Below are 19,688 nucleotides of genomic sequence, written 5' to 3'. Positions count from 1 at the left end.
GGTATGAATATAAGTGCAACTACCTCAACTGTTTGAGAATTAGACACTGCCAAAGGTTGTCCCAAAAACTGTCATAATTTTGTCATGCATTAAAAAAACAGTACATTTCTCTCTTTTTACCATGCACTGATAAAAGCACTGTGCTATGACTTTTTAGTGTGGCATCTTCAAGGAAAGTGTGAGCAAAGAAAACACAGCATGATATCTCCAAGACATGTTCTATGAAATGGGTTCCAGTCATTACTTGTTCTATGCATTTTGTGACATCAGTATGCTGATTAGTATATATCTCATCTATTTTTCATTAATTATTTAAACGGTCTTGGCTTCTATGCCAGACTTCACACTCTTTAGATAAAACATAAAATGAATACTTTTACCATTTAAAATATCTTGAATATATCAACAATTAGACAGTTTGAATGCCTATCTTATCTTGGGTAACCATCTCAAAAGTCACGTATTAATTTAACGCAATTGAAAAGTAATATTTCACAACACCTTAATATTATTTTTAGGATAAGAAGTTTCTCTCTTTGTGATTATGTCGATACTTATCTTCATAAGTATGCAATAAAAAATTCAAGAAGATAGCTATATAGCTGTATGAAAGTCTTAGAACATGGTTGTAAGGTTTATCTACATTAAGACATGACATGGTTTATATATTTTAAAAATTTTTTTATATAAATATTGTTAGAGTTTGATATCTTGTTATCACAACATTTTTAATCGAATATGAATTGACATTATCAAAAACAATGATAATGAATCAATATACATCATTGTTTCGACCATAAAATGACACAAATTCAATAAACTAGACAATTCCTTTAAATATGTGTGCATGTGCGTTTTATAAAATGTATAGATCATTCTATTAATATCATCAGTTTTACTTATAAAGATGAATCGAATTATTGTTCATTTACCTGTTCATATGAAACAACTAGCGGACAAAGTAATCAATATCCCCTGCAATGGTAAAATACCCTTATGAATATGACTACTAGTTATAATAATCCAGGAGGAGAATCTCAAAAGGGACAGGGAAATGGGATTTTGTAACCTCCCCAGAACTGATTTGGTTTGACACTATTTTCAGTTAGTATGATGTCTTGGGATCATGAAAGGTTCGTAATATTCTCAGATTGTGGTATCACTTTTTTTTTCACAGACCATTTTATGTGGTGGGAGTCTGCGAGCATTTTCATGACATTTGGTTTGCTGCCCGACAACAAGTCAAAGTTAATCATGGATAGTTTTACTACTATCAATCTGATCACTTTCATTTTGACTTTTGTGTATTGCAAAAGGATGACAAAGTGACATAGGTAATCTGCAACTTGAAGCTGAGTAGCTTTCATTGCAGTGAAGCCTTTCTTCCTGGCACAGGTCTCAAATTGCTTCCATTTGTCATCATACAAATTGTAGATCTATGTAGTGCTAAGGTGATTGCTTTCAGCGCTCGTGTAGAATATCCTTGATGTTTTAGGCAAACTTGATACGATCCACATGTAAAGTTGGAATGATGTTGGATTGCCGTGTGATTGTCTTTTGTGTGGACTGACAATATGGCAGATGCACAGTTGGTGGTCCTTATACCTCGATGAGTAGCAAGAACTAATCTGTCGCCGGACAGTAAGGCGTGTCCAAAATCAGTTGTAACAGCTTTGTCTATTTAATTTTCTCCTTGATCTGTGGTAGTGGCACTGGAGGGGAGAATCCATAAGTGTTCAGTCCTTCCCACAATATGCTGAGAACATCTGTTGCCCTTACTAGCAGATCTGGTATCAGTCATACAAACATTGTTGTATGTTCGTTGAACTTCATGGTGCATAGATCTATTTGTGGTACTCCGAAGGTCTGACTAATTAGACAAAACACCTCTCACTGAAGAATCTTTTCTGTCCGTAATGGGAGTAGAGGGCATGATAGAGCATTGGCCACGATGTTGCGAGCACCTCAGATGTAACATAGATTTATGTGCAGATTCAGATCGTTGACAATGTTAATTGGTAGAAAGGTCAAAGTCTAGCAGAAGCAGGCTGTGAGATGTTGTTGATCTCTGCTTGTTTATGTAGAATACTACTGTAGGGTTGTCTGTGTGAAACATCAGTCGTTTGTTCCTCAATGCTGTCGACCAGAGATGAAATACCTTGATTACTGCTTTCATCTCCAGGTGGTTTATATGTCGAGATTTCTGCTGCAACCTCATTGTTAAGGTAAGCACCCCAATCTTGCAGTAATACATCTACATAAGGATGGTTGATGTAGGCTGGCTCTAACAAATACATTCCTGCGCAGACATTCAACTGGCGAGTCCATCCATAGCAGGTATGGTCTCAAGATGTCCGGCGTCGTAAACTGGTCAGGACGTGAAACCTTGACTCAGGAATCACTGCCATAGACGTAGATGTAGGCGTCTTCGTCTGGTCATATCCTGGGGTGATGTGAGCAGATCGAGTAGCCATTATCATTGTCATAGTGGTAACGGAGAGAGTGGAATTGTTCTAACATTGGCTTGAAATCTGACCCACCGGTCCTCTGGAACAGCGATGTATTTCAATGTAGTGATGAATGAAATCCAGAGAAATTTAGATTCACAAGTCATTTGAGCCGAGTTAGTAGCCTGATAGTTAAGTCCAACTGCAGACTGAGTTGACTTCTCTCATTATGAGCTTGTTTACTGTGAAGATGCGTCATTCTTCAACTTGAGATCGTCAACACTGTATATTATGAGTGAGTTGACATTCGAGGGAAGTCTATTTATAGCTGACCTTTGGCCAAGCAGAAACTGTCATTCATTCACTCCAGAATGAAGGGGACAAAAAAACCTTGTTGGCGTAACAAATTCAATCCTGCAGACATCGTGGTGAGGTGCTCCTACCTAAACTGCCGATAGGATCATCCTTTCTCCCTCTATTACTGAACTTAGAAATGAGAGTGTCCTTTATAGCTCTGGAACGAGCAAGTCTGAAGAAGGTATACGTCGAGTGGTGGTGTCCAACTGCGTAAGACGCTTGTCCTCTACATTGGCTTGTGCTCTACATTGTATGAGCTTCGCTGGAGTCCTTTGATGGTGAGTCCTTTGATAAGTCCAAACCATTTGTGATCCACAAAGTAATCTCAGAGTCCGAGAAGAGAACCTCCTCTGGTGAAGGTGACTGACGATGTCTATCTTTGTCCTTTCACAAATGACTGTGAGATGCAGAGATGATTTCCATGGAGTGAATCACATTCAGTGAATGCGGACTTTCCTTGCTTCGTGAGTCTGAGGACAATGATGAGTGATGACGACACCTTCGATGAACCGAGGAAGCTGATGAAGATCACCTGCGGTCGTGACTTGAGCTGTGGGTGCGAGCACTCGACAAGTGCGTGGGGCCATGACTTGATCTGTGAGTGTGAGCACTTGGTGAATGCGTGCGGCCGTGAAGTGCGTGGATGATCATCCTCCATACTGCGACGAGAAGTCCCAGTCGACAGAGACGGTTGAGCAGGAGCTTGCATACGATGCCTCTTCATTCTCTAGTGTAGCTGTAGAGGAGCCTTTATATTGAGTGGCCGTTGACGCAACTAGGAAATGATGGATACATGATTAGATATTCTGGCCAGATGCTGTAGTGGGGTAGCAGAGTCCATACATACACCATGTAATACATTCTGTTATAAATCCTGATTTGATTTCATACATACACCATGTAATACGTCTGATATTTCTCTCAAATTCAATATTTTGACTTCCAAATGGGAGATTTACGACAGAACAAGTAATCAGTAAGAAATGTTAGAGACTAAACATTAAATATTTGGCCCACCTGTTGGTACACTGCATCTACAAAGAACCTGTCTCTTGTTTTCAGGTGCGTGTGAGCTACCCAACCAAGCCAAGGTTACAACATGTATAGTGGCAATATGTATATATCTAGGGCGTAGATGAAATCTGCATAGATTGACGACCCTAGGACTGATCCAGCAATGACAACGAAGTAGTGGGAGCCTGTCTAAATGCCACCGAATGCTGCGTCTGCAAGTTGACGATCTGTACCTCAGGTAGAAGTAGTGGTGGGTCGTCATAGATGTGTCGTTCCTGAGGAGGGACGATGTCATCAGTGACGAACTTCTTAATTGCTGTAGAGTGTTGCCTCAGTGACAATTTCATACCTCGGGTCATATATGTAGAATGTAGATGTTGATGATGAAGAAAACTCAATGAAGTTGCTTCAGATGCAGTAATTGAAGATCTAGTCGATACTGCATGATGTGCTGAATTGCTGAAGTACTTTGTAGAAGAGCTGGTCCACTGTTTCAGTGCAGCTCTAGGCATTGAAGACTCGTCTTGGGTGATGTAGACGACTTCAACTTCTTAGTTGAGATGACATAGATTCTGACAACGACCTCTCCAGATGGTGCCCTAGTCTGGAGATTTACTAATATCTGAATATCAGCTGAAGTTAGCATAAAGCTGCCAGATGCTATAAGGAATAGATTGTCAGATATAGTTTGAGAGAGCCTATATGCAAATGTTTAACATGTATTTGAACAGTATGTAATTTTCTGAATAAAATTGATATTTTATACTTATCCTGACTCATGCTAATTGCTTATCTCCCCTTCCCTGGCGAAGGTAGTGGAACACCTGAAAATCCCTTGAAGTTCCCTTCTAGAAAGAAGCGGACGTAAAATACACTCACCCATGTGTAGTCTCCCTTTTCCCGCGCCCTAGGCCGAGTGACCGGCCATGCTTGTTACTCTCTCCTTGTATATCGCCCGACACGCGAATATAGGAATTCAGCGTGCCTGTGTAGGGCGGCTGGGAGGGCTTTTGTCATGAGTCAGGATGAGTATAAAATATCAATTTTGGTCGGAAACTTACATATTTTTCCTTATCCTGAATCATGCTAATTGCTTAAAGGCCACGCTGGATTCTACTGGCTGTCAAAATTACGTCCAATAATCCCCCCCCTCCCCCAAACAGGAACTTGTAATGGCGATAATACGATCCTGCTCTTCTAATATTCATTGTAGATCACATCCAGCTGAACTTATCTTCAGCCAAAGGTTTCGCTGACTGGAATGTGTGACATCGAAAGTAACTAGTATCCTGCTAGTTTCTGATGCAACAAATTGTCAAGATATTGTAATCAAGACTAGTTGCTACCCTTCTTCGTGTACAAGTATCTTCATTACAAGTACAGGGTTATAATCACTCATGCTAGTTTGTTTAAGACATGTGCATGGACTTTCCACCATCATACTCCGCAGAGTATCTGGCTTAAACAAGTCACGTGATAAAACGAGTGAGTGAACTCAGCGCCTTCGTAGAACTGTTAGTTGCTGAGCAACAATAAGAAGCCCAAACTGATGAATGCCAGAGACGTCCTCTGTGGCTGTGTCTCGTAGGTAGTGGTTGGCAAACACCGTGTTTGACTTCCAAAAGCATGCAGCCCTCCATTATAGTTGATAGCGAGCAATTCCCATGTAGCGCTAGAGTAGAGGTCAAGGCTCCGACTTCATGTGGGTTGGCGGCTTGCGGAAGTTCCAATCCTGCTGCTTTATTGGCTCTCAATGTAACAGCTCTGATCCACACTGAGACAGTGTTGCAGGATACTTCCGTAAGTGTCTCAGTAGATATAAAACATGCGCTTGAAACATTGCCTTCTAGACTTGGTATGTGTGATGTATATCTTCAATGCTCTGACTGGACATAATGATAAATCTTGAGTATCATGGGGTCCAGGGATTGAAGATAGTGCCGGTATGTGGAATTGTCAATCCGGTAGACCTAGCAGTTGATTTCTCGCGAGAAAATCCCATCGCAGACCCAGATGAGCTGTCTGATGATGACTTGCATCAAAACTCATGCAGCTGAAGTCCAGAGCATGAATTTCTGACAATCGTGCAGCTGTAGCCAAGGCAAGTAAAAATAGCATCTTCTGAGTTAGCAGTACAAGTGAGGTCCGATCAAGTGGCTCACGCATCACTTGTGAGATGTTGGAGTACAATGTTTAGATCCCATGCTGGAGCTCTAAATCTACATCGTTGATCTTCCATCTTGAAGGAGTGTAACAAAGCAAGTAGCTCGTGTACTTCAGGCTGATTGGTCCCCGTTTCCATGGTGATGACTGAGCTGAGCTGAGAACTGCCAAGTATGTAGACAATGTAAAACCTACCAGACCTGTTTCGTGTGGGGATGGACGAGAAAAACGTCTCTCGATGCAGCATCCACTCTGTTGGTGATGGACAAAGAGGATGAAATAAGGCCTCTGCCATGATGTTGCAGACTCTTGGTACGGGACATGCTTTTATTTGGAGAATCAGACTGTCGACCACGTCGAAGAGTTGAAACGCCAGGTGTAGTAGAGATGGCGATCTCATTGACCCTTGCTTGTTTATGTAGAAAGCCACTGTTGAGTTGTCTGTGTTGATAATCAGTAGCTTGTCTTTCAGTGTTGTTTACCAGTGATGGATAACATGCATAACCACTTTCATCTCCAACTGGTTGATGGGAAGAGCAATCTTCCTTATTACAGATTCCTGCTGCAACCTCGTTGTTTAGTTGAGCACCTCAACCTTCGAGAGACGTGTCTACAAAGAGATGGTTGTTGAATGCCAATTGTCACTTTGTAAATTTGTTTCTGTGCAGGCCCTCGACTAGGGAGTCCACCAAAGCGGGTATTATCTCAGATGTCTAGTGTCGTAAACCGGTCAAGACTTCAAACCGTGACTCAGGGATCGCGGTCATAGACATAGTTGTAGGCGTCTTCGTCTGCTCATGTCCTGAGCTGATGTGAGCAGACCGAGTAGACATAGTCACTGACTGTCGTAGTGGTAACAGCAAGATATTTCAACACAGTGATGAATACAATCCCAAGGAATTCAGATTCGCAAGTCATCTGAGCTGAGTTAGTAGCCTGATAGTGAAGTCCACCTGTAGACTGAGTTGACTTCTTTCACGATGAGCTTGTATGCCATGAAGATACGTCATTCTTCGTCTTCAGATCCTCAACCCTGCTCATTATGAGTTAGTTGACATGCGAATGGAGTCTATTTATGGCTGGCTGCCTCTCTGATCAGAAACTGTCATTCATTGCTGCAGATCTCCTGTTAGGCACTGCTGGATCTGCTGTTAGAAGACCTCTATCCCATCTGAAGAATCCAATGATGCTGTAGATTGCTAATCTAGTGTGTAATCGATATCTTTCCATCATTACAAGGGTGAAAGTTTAACGTAGACGACTTCCTGACACTGGGACAATAACATCACATCGCAGGGCGTTGTCTCTCAGTGACCAATCAGATTGAAGACATGATGTCAGCGACAGGGCGTTGTCTCTCGGGGACCAAACAGATTGAGACCTGATGTCACCTGTGTAGCATTCTACTGATCATTGTGAAATCTTGTTCAAATGGTGATACCCTTTCTAGCACTAAGGCTTGTTCGTAACCCTGCTGTTTGGCAAGCATGTGTCTAGATGAGTAAAGCGTGCGAAAAAAACTTCCTCCACTTGAAGCTGATGTAGACAGACTGTCTTCAAGGCAGATGTGTCGGAATTCTTTCCCCCCCCAAATAATACCGTCATCTCTTGTGATCGAAGGCGTAGTTTGCAGTGGTATCTTGTAGTCGTCTCGAGGAATATTTGTGACGTATTCGTCGTTGAGACATCCCCAGTTGAGACGTCCACCCACTTGAGGCGGTTGTATGGGAACGGCTGAAGGTAGGAGACTCCAGTTGTTCAGATCCTAATCTTCAATGTTTACCTCCACTCTCTGGACTCTAGAGAACTTGGACTTGTTTGTGTAACGCTGACTTGTCTGATTGAGCACCGTTGTCGAGGTGTCGATGGACTTGATCACCATGACTTCTCTGGAGTCGTGGGTGACCATCCTTGCTACCTCATTAATCTTGTCAACAAAGTAGATTCAGTCCCACACTAGATGAGGCGAGGTGTTCAGACATGAACTGCTGATCCCTCATCTGAGAGACGAATGCTGACAGGATCATTCTCTTTTCCTCATTGGCAGGTTTGATGCACTTTGCAATGAGAGTCTCATCGACGGCTCTAATCCAAAAAAAATGCGCGTCATAGTTGTGTCAAGCTGAGGAAGTTTCTCGTCGTCTACCTTGTAAGATTTGTTGCAGATGGGACTGATGATTTATAAACTTCATCGACGTCCGGTGCTCTGACGAAGGGCTGCATACGATGAAGAGGGAAGCGACGAATGTTGAATGACGGTGATGTTGTTGAAACTTGGTTGCTGACTTAAGTGCCGTAGATAACATCTCAGGAATCATAGATATCGGAGTGAGTGAGTGAGTGAGTGAGTTTAGTTTTATGTCGCACTTAGCAATATTCCAGCTATATGGCGACGGTCTGTAAATAATCGAGTCTGGACCAGACAATCCAGTGATCAACAACATGAGCATCGATCTGCGCAATGGGGAACCAATGACATGTGTCAACCAAGTCAGCTAGTCTGACTACCCGATCCCGTTAGTTGCCTCAGCATAGTCACCTTTTATGGCAAGCATGGGTTGTTGAAGGCCTATTCTACCCCGGGACCTTCACGGGTCCATAGATATCGGAGGTGACGGCGAGAACGTAAGTGCATCAATGTCGTCATCCTTCATCATGTAAGTATTAGCTTCATTAGAATCCTTGGATGGTGAAGCTAAGTCAAGTCCATTTGTGATCCATGATATAACTTCAGAGTCCAAAAATAGGGCTTCCTCCGATGATGACGCTTGATAATATCTATTTTCATGCCTCCATGAGTGATACATTCATTCCATGTTGATGATCCCTCCCATAAGAGTCCACGGCTAACGGGGGTGATGATTGTTGACAGCGCCTTCAATGAACTGGGGAAACTGACGAAGACTACCTGCGTTGACGAGTGAAGCCACGAGTGCACTCACGTAAACAAGAATCCTCACTGGTGCGAGTGCACTCACGCAAGCGTGACTCCCAACTGATGTGATTGCATCCAAGCGAGCACGAATCCTCCCTCCTGCGAGTGCACTCACTTGACGTAGGTGGATCTCTCTCTCTGTCCGGACTGGAGCTATGGAGACTGATGAAGATTCTCTTCATTGACGAGTAGACCTGTGAGTGCACTCACCCAAACGGGTGCACTCACTTGGCGTGGTTGGATCTCTCTCTCGATTGTGACGTGAAGAGGTTGACGTTGATGACAATCTTCCTTAAGTGTGTGCATTCTCGTTCCTCTTCATCCTCCGGCGTGAGTGCCGCCCTAGGTGAGTGCTCATGCCAAGCTGTAGTCAACGATGATGACGAGTGCAGTCGTCTCTCTTATTCTAAATATCGCTTGTAGCGATGGTTGAGCTGTAAAGTTGTCTTCTGTTGACAAAGTCTGCGTTGTCTGACGATTTTCCTCAGAGTTGAGAGGTGTAAAAGATGCTGTTGGGGAAGATCTAGATGATGTCATCCAATTACTGTGTTGGTTGATATCTACCTGTAGAATCAACAGTGGTTCGTTGAAGATAAGTCTTTCATGTAGAGGGACGATTTCTTCTCCAAAAGATTTCTGCGATGATTTCAAAGAAGATGAATTCGTCTTTGATGACCTAGACATCTTCGGTTGAGACAGCCCTTCTGAGAAAGATCTCTTCTGAGATACAGGGGACGACACGCAGGACCCCTGACAGAGTCCCGGAGAAACGCCAGACATTTCACTGGAATGTATCTCAGTAAACATAGTTAACAAATTATCTGAATTTAAATCACTTGTTTTAGACATGACTAATGCAAGCAGCTGTTGCTTGTCCCAAGCACGTCTGTAAACAGACTGTGTATAGAGAGTAAATTCTGAATCAGACAATTCTATACAAAATTTACAACGATTATTAGATTAAGAACATATGGGTTTGCACATCGGGCAAATTAAATAATAATCAACCACCGACAGCCGCTATCTACATAGTAGACTGAATTTCATCAATTGGGACTAAGTCTCAATTGAAGAATTACACGCTTAATACTGACATAATTACAACAAATTTGACAATATATAATGCATATACATATCCAAAAAGCGTATACGAGCAGGATTTAGTTTAAAGACCAAATAAAGAAAGAACTTATCGCCATATCAGGACCCTCAGGTACTGCCAGCCTCCCAAGTCAGGCAATAAGGAGAGAGTGACAAGCATGGAAGGTCACGTGGCCTAGGGCGCGGGAAAAGGGAGGCTACACATGGGTGAGTGTATTTTACGTCCGCTTCTTTCTAGAAGGGAACTTCAAGGGATTTTCAGGTGTTCCACTACCTTCACCTGAGAAGAAGAGATTAGCATGAGTCAGGATAAGGAAAAATAAACAAATACAAACAAAATTCTGGCCATGTTCAACAATGAACACTGGAAGAACAAATTGCTATGCAAGTAGGACATAAATACGGCATAAAAATCAGCCACAGGCAGCCATTACCTACAACGGGTGCATGATACCCCAGTGAAAAACGTAATCTCACACGATGAATACAAGGTCAACAACACAAGAAATACATAAATTTGACACCAAATCCACATCGTAGTGATAATAAATACAAACCAAAGCTGTATACCGCTAAATTATATGTACAGGAACAAGATAAAAAGAAAGGATATAGAAGGATATTATGTGCATTATAAGGGACTCAAGTTGACCCAAGCCGACCTTGTGGGCGATGAGAAGAGAGTGACAAGCATGGCAGGTCATGTGACCACAGTGGCAGAAAAGGGAGGCTTCCGGTGGGTGAGTGCAGTTTACGTCTGCTTCTTTTAGAAAGGAACTTCAAGGGGTTCCAGGGGTTCCACTACCTTCGCAGGGAGGAGGAGATAAGCAATAAGTTTGAGTCAGGCTTAGGAAAAATTGTATTGATTCTAAAAGATGTTTAATGTCTTAATGGAAAGAAATATTACGATGATTTCTCCAGAATGATTGGGATATATAAGTTTCATGCCCAACAGATGTACACAGAGTGAAAATTTGAAATATTTCCAATACAAGATTACTCAGAATATTTTGACAACTAATACTTATTTAGAGAATCACCATTATGCACACAGGAACGAGAGTTTGTATGGCATCCACTGTTTGTGTGTAGTTTTATAAAGGGCGTGTGGACCGAATTGTCCTCACGGCTCTGGCTATTGGGCTAAGGACAAATTGGCTTTATGAGGAAATGTAACAACCCTCCAAACATTATCTGCCTGACAGTAAAGAAGAATATTTATACAATGAGCAGAAAAGAAGTTAAACCAAACTTATACCACATCAAAAGTGAGCTAAAAAAATATTACAAATCATGTAAATTTAATGACCAAGCTAATATCTCTTGGAAATAAAAACTCGAAAACAAAGCTGCTTATATTTTGACACGTTAGGCCATTTATAAAAATAATCACTACTAAAAGGAGAATGTTCATTCGCCAATACTTTTCATCTAAATAAATAATGGAATTCATATTGGACATACTCATCTTCCTACTCCACCAAATATTCTTCTAACAACAATCAGCCCTGGTCAGGTGGTTTCATTACAAGAGTAGGGGTGCATTTTTTCATCCTAATTAGTCAGCTTTGTTGTTGTTGGCGATTGGAGATGTAGGCGAATAGGGACTAAACCGACACCTTACGTCTTACTGCCTGTCTGCTAAGGACAATATGCAATGCACAACTTCAGTCATTGACCACATGCAGTTTGAAATTAACAGCTTTCAGGCTAATAAGCCATAAACAAAGAGCTGGCTAAGCGTAGGCAAATGAACCAGTGGCCAATGAAAAGGCTTCGTTACACTTGAGTGCACACCCACCGGCTCTGACTAGGTTCAGTATCATGGCTGCTTCGCTTCGAGGGAGGTAAACCCAAGTACAAAATATTGCACTTTTGATCTGATATTATGCACTTATAGTTTTGTTTACATGTTTTTTTCTTAATCAGCAACACATTTTAAATATCATGAACAAGTGAGATAACTGTGTTTAAAGTATTTTGGATTTCTTGGTTGCATGTGACCTTAACCAAATTTTGCATGCACATCTGTAGTATGTTGTTTTAGAGGATGTGATCCAAAACCATCACTGTCTATACTACTACTTGAAGAATGAACAGAACTGGAGCAGTAACACGAAATAAACACTGTATGATTAAATGGATCAGAGAGCATTGTAATGGCACTTTAAATGACTAATCATGCTTTAAAGACTCATGTAGTGGTGAAAAATATATCATCACTATGTCAGTTCACTCATGACCAGATACATCAAACTGATATGTTAGATTTACATCTAATATGTAAAAATTCAGTAGTTCTTAGTACCTGAAATAGGATTATGCAAATGTGGAATGAGATATTTGAATCTGAGAACATTTTGTTAGGTAGGAATTTGTTAAATTAGAACTTGAATCAACTTCCAAAGATTCGTCATTTGCAAACTGAAGCAGATCTCACTGATACTACAGTAAACAGTATAGGGGTACAAAACAAAACATACCGTTTACTGTTTATTGCATAGAGTGGCATTTTGATGTACATCATTCAGGATAAACAAGCTGATTGAGTGCTGACTAATTCCATCACTTGGACAATGGAGTGGAATTTGACTTTGTCATACTGGAGGTGATTAACCGATAGAATCTGTCAGTTAGCTGTTCAGTTAGCATCTTCTCAGCCTGTTTACAATTGAAGCAGTTAGAATAACTACATTTTTAGCATTTCTTCAGAAATGGATTTTTTTTTTTCAATATTTTTAAATTATTATTTTTTGTTATGATTTTCATATACATCTTAATGGAATAACCCCAAAAGAACATTCTGACACTATTGTGAAACAATACAACCTTTTATTCAATAATAACAAGGAAAATACTCAATTTTAACAGTTTGTTATATGTAACAACAGGGTCAACTCCAATGGTAGTTAACCTTATTTTTGTTCCAAGAGATACTTCTCCATGCAAAGGTGAACAAATTCTTGGAGATATTTGTAAAACATCAACTTCAGAAGCAGAAGGTTGTTGATTGTCACATTTTCATCTAAACATATTGTAGGGCAAATGTATAACTTGATGCGATAACCTTTTGATGATATGGAAGGATTTTGTATGCCATCGGATTGAGTTTATTACTCATGGAATCAGATACACAAGCCTACACTGAGAAAAGATGACACTCCACAAACAGGTTCAAACCTCAAACATATCACAGAAAACACAATATCTTGATAAAGATGAACATGTCTAAAATTCTTTGGCTTTTATCTTGAAAAATGAGGGTTTAACTCCAAACTGGGTACAACTGCAACTGCTATATCCCACTAAAATCTGATTTTGAGCATAACAAACTTTACCCATAAACTCACCTGTCATGCAACATTACAATTGAAAAATAGATCAAAAACAGCAGCATTTTGTTGAATGATAAACAGGGAACATAGTGTTTATAATTTGTGCTTAGCATCAAGATGTTGAAAACAACCAAGGATAGATCAAATAGGTGATATATCTGTACAACCTAATATCATTCATGAATGGCTGATTGGAAATGTAATGACCACCAAATATACCATAGTGTCAGTTAGAACAGGAGTTGGACAGTTAGTCCTGGTAATCATCAAAGTACTCCTCTGCTTCGTCTGTCTCCAGTGAATTTCCTTCATGGGGAAGATTAAGGTTTTTCAATTAAAGCAAAGCCGCGTTCATTGGTGTGGCCTCTGAGAAGAAAGAAATGATCGATTGACTCATAATGCCCATTTTCAATAGAGGAGCTGAGAAAAACAATTATTGCTTTATTCTTATTTTGTCCCCTACAACTATCACTGAACTGCACAAGCTTTGTAGTTTTGTTTTTCTTCTTAAGATGGTCTTCCACAAACAGCTTTGTAGTTTTGTTTTTCTTCCTTAAGATGGTCTTCCTCTGATGATCCTCGTTTTCCTGTGGTCTCGTCCCAGATGTGCATGATTCTATCATCATTTGTCAAGTCATGAATACCAAAGTTAAAAACACAAACCATTCTCAAGTAAAACATGTCACTGCTTGTTATGCATGGGAGAGCAAGGTTCTGCTAAAGTCAAAAGAATAAGCATCAGTATGTTCAAGTGATTGAGAGCAGTGTTTTAGTTTTTGATATGCAGTTCCTTTGGTGTATTTCTTGTTCTTGCTTTAAACTATTTGCTCTTGATTCTTGTCCAGAGGCAATCACATCCTCAATACTGGACCTGAACCGATCACAGGTTGTACACGTGTCAGTGTGTGGCGCTCCAAAACTCAGGTCTCCCAGTACGACTATAGTTTTACCTTTACATTTAAGGTTTCTTTCTCTTCATTTGCATGGATTCTTCAGGCTCATGTTGATGAACGTATATCATCCACATTCTTCTGATGTTTAAATTCTCATGAAGATATCACCTGTTAGGATTGACAAGTCCAGATTAATGTGGTTGCCATTTTTTGGAAATGTGATGGGACCTCTCACTTGTTGCCTAGGTTGACTGTTGACTTTAGAGTGGTGCTGGTGCTTTCCACTTTTGTCAGGTTCAGGGGCTGTTTGGTCCGGTTGCCTCAGTCTCTCAAAACCTTGACTTGCCTATGCAATGCACAATCTGAAATGCCTTTGGGCAGACATTGACAAGAGTACCTTCATTGTCTCGTAAGGTACTTGTAGGATCCTTGAGGTTACATACCCCTTGCTCCAGAAGTTGGCCATCTTTGTTTTACTAGTGTGAATTGAATCAATCCAAATACAGTAGAATACTTTTATAACGAACACGGATATAATGAACTGACAGCTATAGCGAACTGTTTTAAACGTCCCAAACAAACCACTATATGTTATCATATAAAAAAGTCATGAATAACGAATTCTCTATGACGAGCTTACCGGCTATAGCGAACTGATTTGCAATCCCTGCACGTCCCAGGTGACACTAATTAACTTTGTGAATAACGAACTGAGCGAACTCAATCAGTGTCATTGCCAGTTAGCGATGCTCACTTTGAAATCCTCGACAGTTCCAGTTAACACTAATTAATGGTGTGAATAGTCAATTGAGCAAACTGAAATCTGACCAATAAGTTAGACGTCTTTTTACTATTGTGTACAAAACACACTCCAGTTTTTACACCCATGTGAAGTTGTAGTTTGCATTATAAACCAATCAGATTGCCAGAGGCCGTAAAGCCCGTCGCTTACGACCTAGTTTTGCATTCTTCTGGCACAGCAACTCAGGCTTTGGCGATTTAATAGAAAACGACAAGTGCATCCCCTCAAAAGGCCTGTGTATATGCCTCCCACACACATCAGAAATGTGGAAAGAAGTTTTTGATACTCGTGAGACTTTTAAAATGCGATATTCAATGATGAGTGCGTAGTGATGAGTGACCTGTTTAAGATTACTGACTTTGTAGTGAAAAGAACGTAATATGAATGAATGTACGAATAAACTGAGTAGGAATGTGTTGTACTGTATAGTGTGTTTTACTGTTCTTTCAATGGATTTTCGTGAATAGCGAACAACAGATATAACGAACTAATTTCAGTGGTCCCTTGTAGTTCGTTATAAAAGTATTTTACTGTAGGTGATTATCTTGTTTGTTTTTATCAGCCAAATCACTAAATTCTGAGAAAACTTTTTTGATACAATCTTCTAATTTCTCTAAACATTTTTTTTCATAAAAGCAAGGTTGAGTGAATTTGGGTGATTTGGGGGCGATTGTTTTCCCCCTCCGGTTTACAAACGATTCACCTTTCCCCGATTTGATTTTCCTTTGAGTGACTCCTTTTTCTCTTTCTACTACCATTCTCTATATTTACAGGTGAACTACTACCTTGATCATTTGATACCTTAGGCATGTGTTTTTTCTTTTCCACACAGTCACCAGCACAGTCAGCTCTGTCAGTTGAATTCCTTTCTTTTCCTTTTTCATTTTCTTCATCACAACTTTCAACTGACCCTGTACTAGGAATGTAATCATCGTGATTCAAATCATCCTGTTCCTCATTGTCTGACGCATCAGTTGCTTTGCCACGGACAACAAGCTCACCCGCAACAGATGCAACTACTTCATCAAGACATGATATTTCATTAAGACAAAATTCACTACACTGATTTATGTTTTCCATATCACTTTTGTCTGATTGACTGTCCAGGTCATCTAACAGCCTCAGCATCTCTCTGCATGGAGATAGCCCGGTTCACAAAAAGGGCAGTGAATTCCTCACCAGGAAATGTTGGATGGATACATGTTAAGTGAATCCACTTCATACAATCACTACAACAACAAAACAACTAAAACAACATGGTAGCTACATCCTTAATAGTTTCAGATGAAAGCTAAGACTAATTTCAAAATGGGCATTTAATTAATTAAGTCTCCTTTGTAATACAATATCATTGCACACTAATTTGAATAAAGCTCTGGTCTGCTTTATAGTCGGCATTGCTCAATTCTGCACAAATCTCTCTTCAGTGAAGTCTTTTTACTATGTTTCCTATCTTCCTACCACTAGAACTGTAGGTAGGCTACAACAGTTTAACAGATATTTCAGATTTTCACTTATCAACATCATACATTGTAGAGATAAATGTGAAATGTTTTTTGCCCTATTTACCACAGCACTTTAATACTGGCACATCACTATATCACTATATCAAACATACAACCAACAAAAGTTCACTTGTTCTGCAGATATTTGAATTCCTCAAACCTACTTGATCTGAGATGTTTTGTTAGAAATATAAATGCAAAGTACTCACTTTAAAAGATGATATTTCTGGACAAAGGTTTTCAGCTAATTCGACCATCTGAAATGGAGAACAGACATTAGGACAAAGCTTATATTTAGATTTCTATCTGTTTTGTCAAATATTGAAATTTCTAATCATATATTTATATACATATGTTATATATGTCTTGTACTCTCTCTTTCTTCCATTAGTCCAGCTGAGTGGAAATGAACTGTAAACTAAATACTGGGCCTCTCTTGTCCATTCGCCCCTGCACTGCTTGCTGATCCCATAATTGGGCAGCTGGGGTAGCTCATGGTGAAGAATGCACTGTGTTCAACTAGTGTGAATGATCATCACCTCTACATTGGAGGACAAGACTGTGCCTCAAAGTCTATGATGAAGCCATTCCCTGAGTCTGTACTCCAAAGATCAAGTGTGGAACATGAATGCAGCATTGCAATATATCTCTTGTATCATGAATAGAGGTGTGACAATACAGAAAATTCACATTACGATATGTATCACGATATCTTGGAATGATACAATACGATTCGATTCACATCACAATATGCTATCTTTACTTATTTTCTTTAAAAAAAGTATAGTTTCATATAAGTAACAGTGTAAATTTTGACATAACTGTCAATTTCTAATGAAAATTAACAATTTCAAAGTCAACGATACGTATCACGATATCAATATATGTATCGTTTGATAAAGTATCACGATTATCGATACTACGATATATCGTCATAGCTCTAATCATGAATGACACATTACAGTGTATGTCATATATAATGAATGAAGCATAGCAATATTTCTTGTATCATGAATGAAGCATTGTTATGTCTTGTATCATGAATGAAGCATTGCAATATTTATTGGATCATGAATGAAGCATTGCTATGTCTTGTATCATGAATGAAGCACTGCAATATTTTTTGCATTGCAATGTCTTTTATCATGAATGAAGCAGTGCAATTTGTCTTGTATCATAAATGAAGCAGTACAAAATACCTTGTATCATGAATCAAGTGTTGGGCTACATATTCAGTGTATCAACCATTTTTGTGTGCGGTATCACAAAATATACTGAAAGGTAAAGTAAGTGCATCATGAAAGCTCTAAGACTGAGTGAAAATTTGCTCAGAAAAGTGACTACAGCTTAATTAATGCCAGAGTCACAATAACCAGTGAGAAACAGGAGATCTTGTTAAGACTGATTAAAAAGGTACTTGCCTTAAAAGCTATGTTGTCATTCCTGTGTGGTGGGGCCTCAAGATCGGGATATTGACTGTAGTCTGCCGCCTTAGAAGCAACACTACCTATTGTATTCCATTGTGTTTGTGATCCCAACTTGCAGTTTCCACTTGCATCATTCTACAATGACAAAATAACATGACTAAACCCAGTTAATTTCAGGACTGAGGCAAGATTACTTCAAGCTAAATGACAATTCATAGGCAAAACAGAATAGTGTGTACATATAGTTTTCTCTGTTTGAAGAATGAAATAGAGGAAAACTGATTTCTCCTGGCAGTGAGCAAGTACTAGTATTAAAGGGCATGTAATCTAGGGGCGCTAATGGTGCTAGAGGACATTCTAGAGAGACATTCAAGCCGTTTGTCAAGAACATGAAAAATGTACGGTTTGCACAGTCTCCATAGTGGGGGTGCGTCTGCTGCAGCAAACAACGGTGTTCAGGACAGAATGTTCAAACAACATGGAAGGTGGAAAAGTGAGAACGCGAAAGATGGATATATTAAGGATAGTTTGAACAGCCGTTTAAAAGTGTCACTATCACTAGGGCTCTGAAAACTGACTTTCTTTGAACCTCATGCTATCTTACGCAAATACAGCCAGTCCAAGTATTTATGCTGTTATGTTGTCTGTATACTTGTGAAAGGGGTGTAGGAGAAATATAGTTTTCCTTGTATGAAGAATGAATTAGAGGAAAACTGATTTTTCCTAGCGGTGAGCAAGTACTAGTATTAAAAGGCATGTAATCTAGGGGCGCTAATGGTCCTAGAGGGGTATATAAGGGTGAAATATTGATTGGTTTGACTTTCTCGGCTGTCGTGCAGTACCCATCCTCGATATCTCCAGGGTATACGTTCCGACAAGTCTCTACTATACCCTGGACGCATTTACGGGTCAGTCCGATGATTTTATTATCTCCCTTTGCTGGTTTCGTATTCTCACAATAGCCAATCAGCTAGGCCGTCGTTATATAACCTAGTTTGCCAGTGTCAAGAAAGGTAGCGGTCGCGAAAGTTTGCTCGCAGTGCGACTCAGATTTTGGGGAATTCATACAGACATATATTTAGGTCCGAAACTTGAAATAAAATACATGTGTATGAGCAAAAACTCCTTCTACCTCTTTCAGAAAACCTCTTCATGGTTTGCTTTGCCAACTTCAATCGGTTAGATAATTTGAAAAGCGAAAGCGAGTTGTGATTGGTTCGCTCAACTTCCCAGCGTAGACACCTGATAAATAATAAAGAGCCAGCCAAGGGAGGTAATAAATTTATCGGGCTGAGCCGTGGATGCATCCAGGGTATAGTGGAGACATATCGGAACGTATACCCTGAAAATATCGAGGATGTGCAGTACCATACGGGTATCTTTTTTAGTTAAATCATGAATGTACTTTGTGTTTACTATTACCTATATTAAAGTTTCTTTTGTGTTGTTCCAGGTGATTTTCTACAATGAATGGATGTATGTTCATGTGTTGCCAGCAGAGAGATAACACCGCATATGGCAGCCATCCGTTTATGGAAGAGTTATGCGATCATGGTTGGTGTCGCTTATGGCGATGCATATTGATGCCGTTTATGGCCTGTGGGATGCGCATGTTGATGTTACTTATGGGCCGAGCTGTCTTGACTAGTGCTGTTTATGGCGGTGTGTGTTGATATCGTTCACGGAATGTGTCACAACTGGTTTGAGTG

General features: G+C 40.0%; 1 protein-coding gene across 2 annotated transcripts in view; it reads right to left on the bottom strand.

Moving 5' to 3' along the window:
- LOC137283501 (uncharacterized) overlaps nt 1–19,688 on the bottom strand; it is a 123,027-nt gene that overhangs the window by 59,553 nt on the left and 43,786 nt on the right. For both annotated transcript variants that reach the window (XM_067815035.1, XM_067815034.1), the window contains exons 3-4: nt 17,974–18,114; nt 16,762–16,809 (exon numbers count right to left, since the gene is read on the bottom strand). In XM_067815035.1, the coding sequence (XP_067671136.1) occupies nt 16,762–16,809; nt 17,974–18,114 (189 nt within the window). The remainder of the gene's footprint in view (nt 1–16,761; nt 16,810–17,973; nt 18,115–19,688) is intronic.

This window comes from Haliotis asinina, chromosome 5 (assembly GCF_037392515.1).
Source record: "Haliotis asinina isolate JCU_RB_2024 chromosome 5, JCU_Hal_asi_v2, whole genome shotgun sequence".
Lineage (NCBI taxonomy): Eukaryota > Metazoa > Mollusca > Gastropoda > Lepetellida > Haliotidae > Haliotis > Haliotis asinina.
The sequence above is the reverse complement of the archived record's forward strand: the minus strand, read 5'-3'. Positions and strand labels throughout refer to the sequence as shown.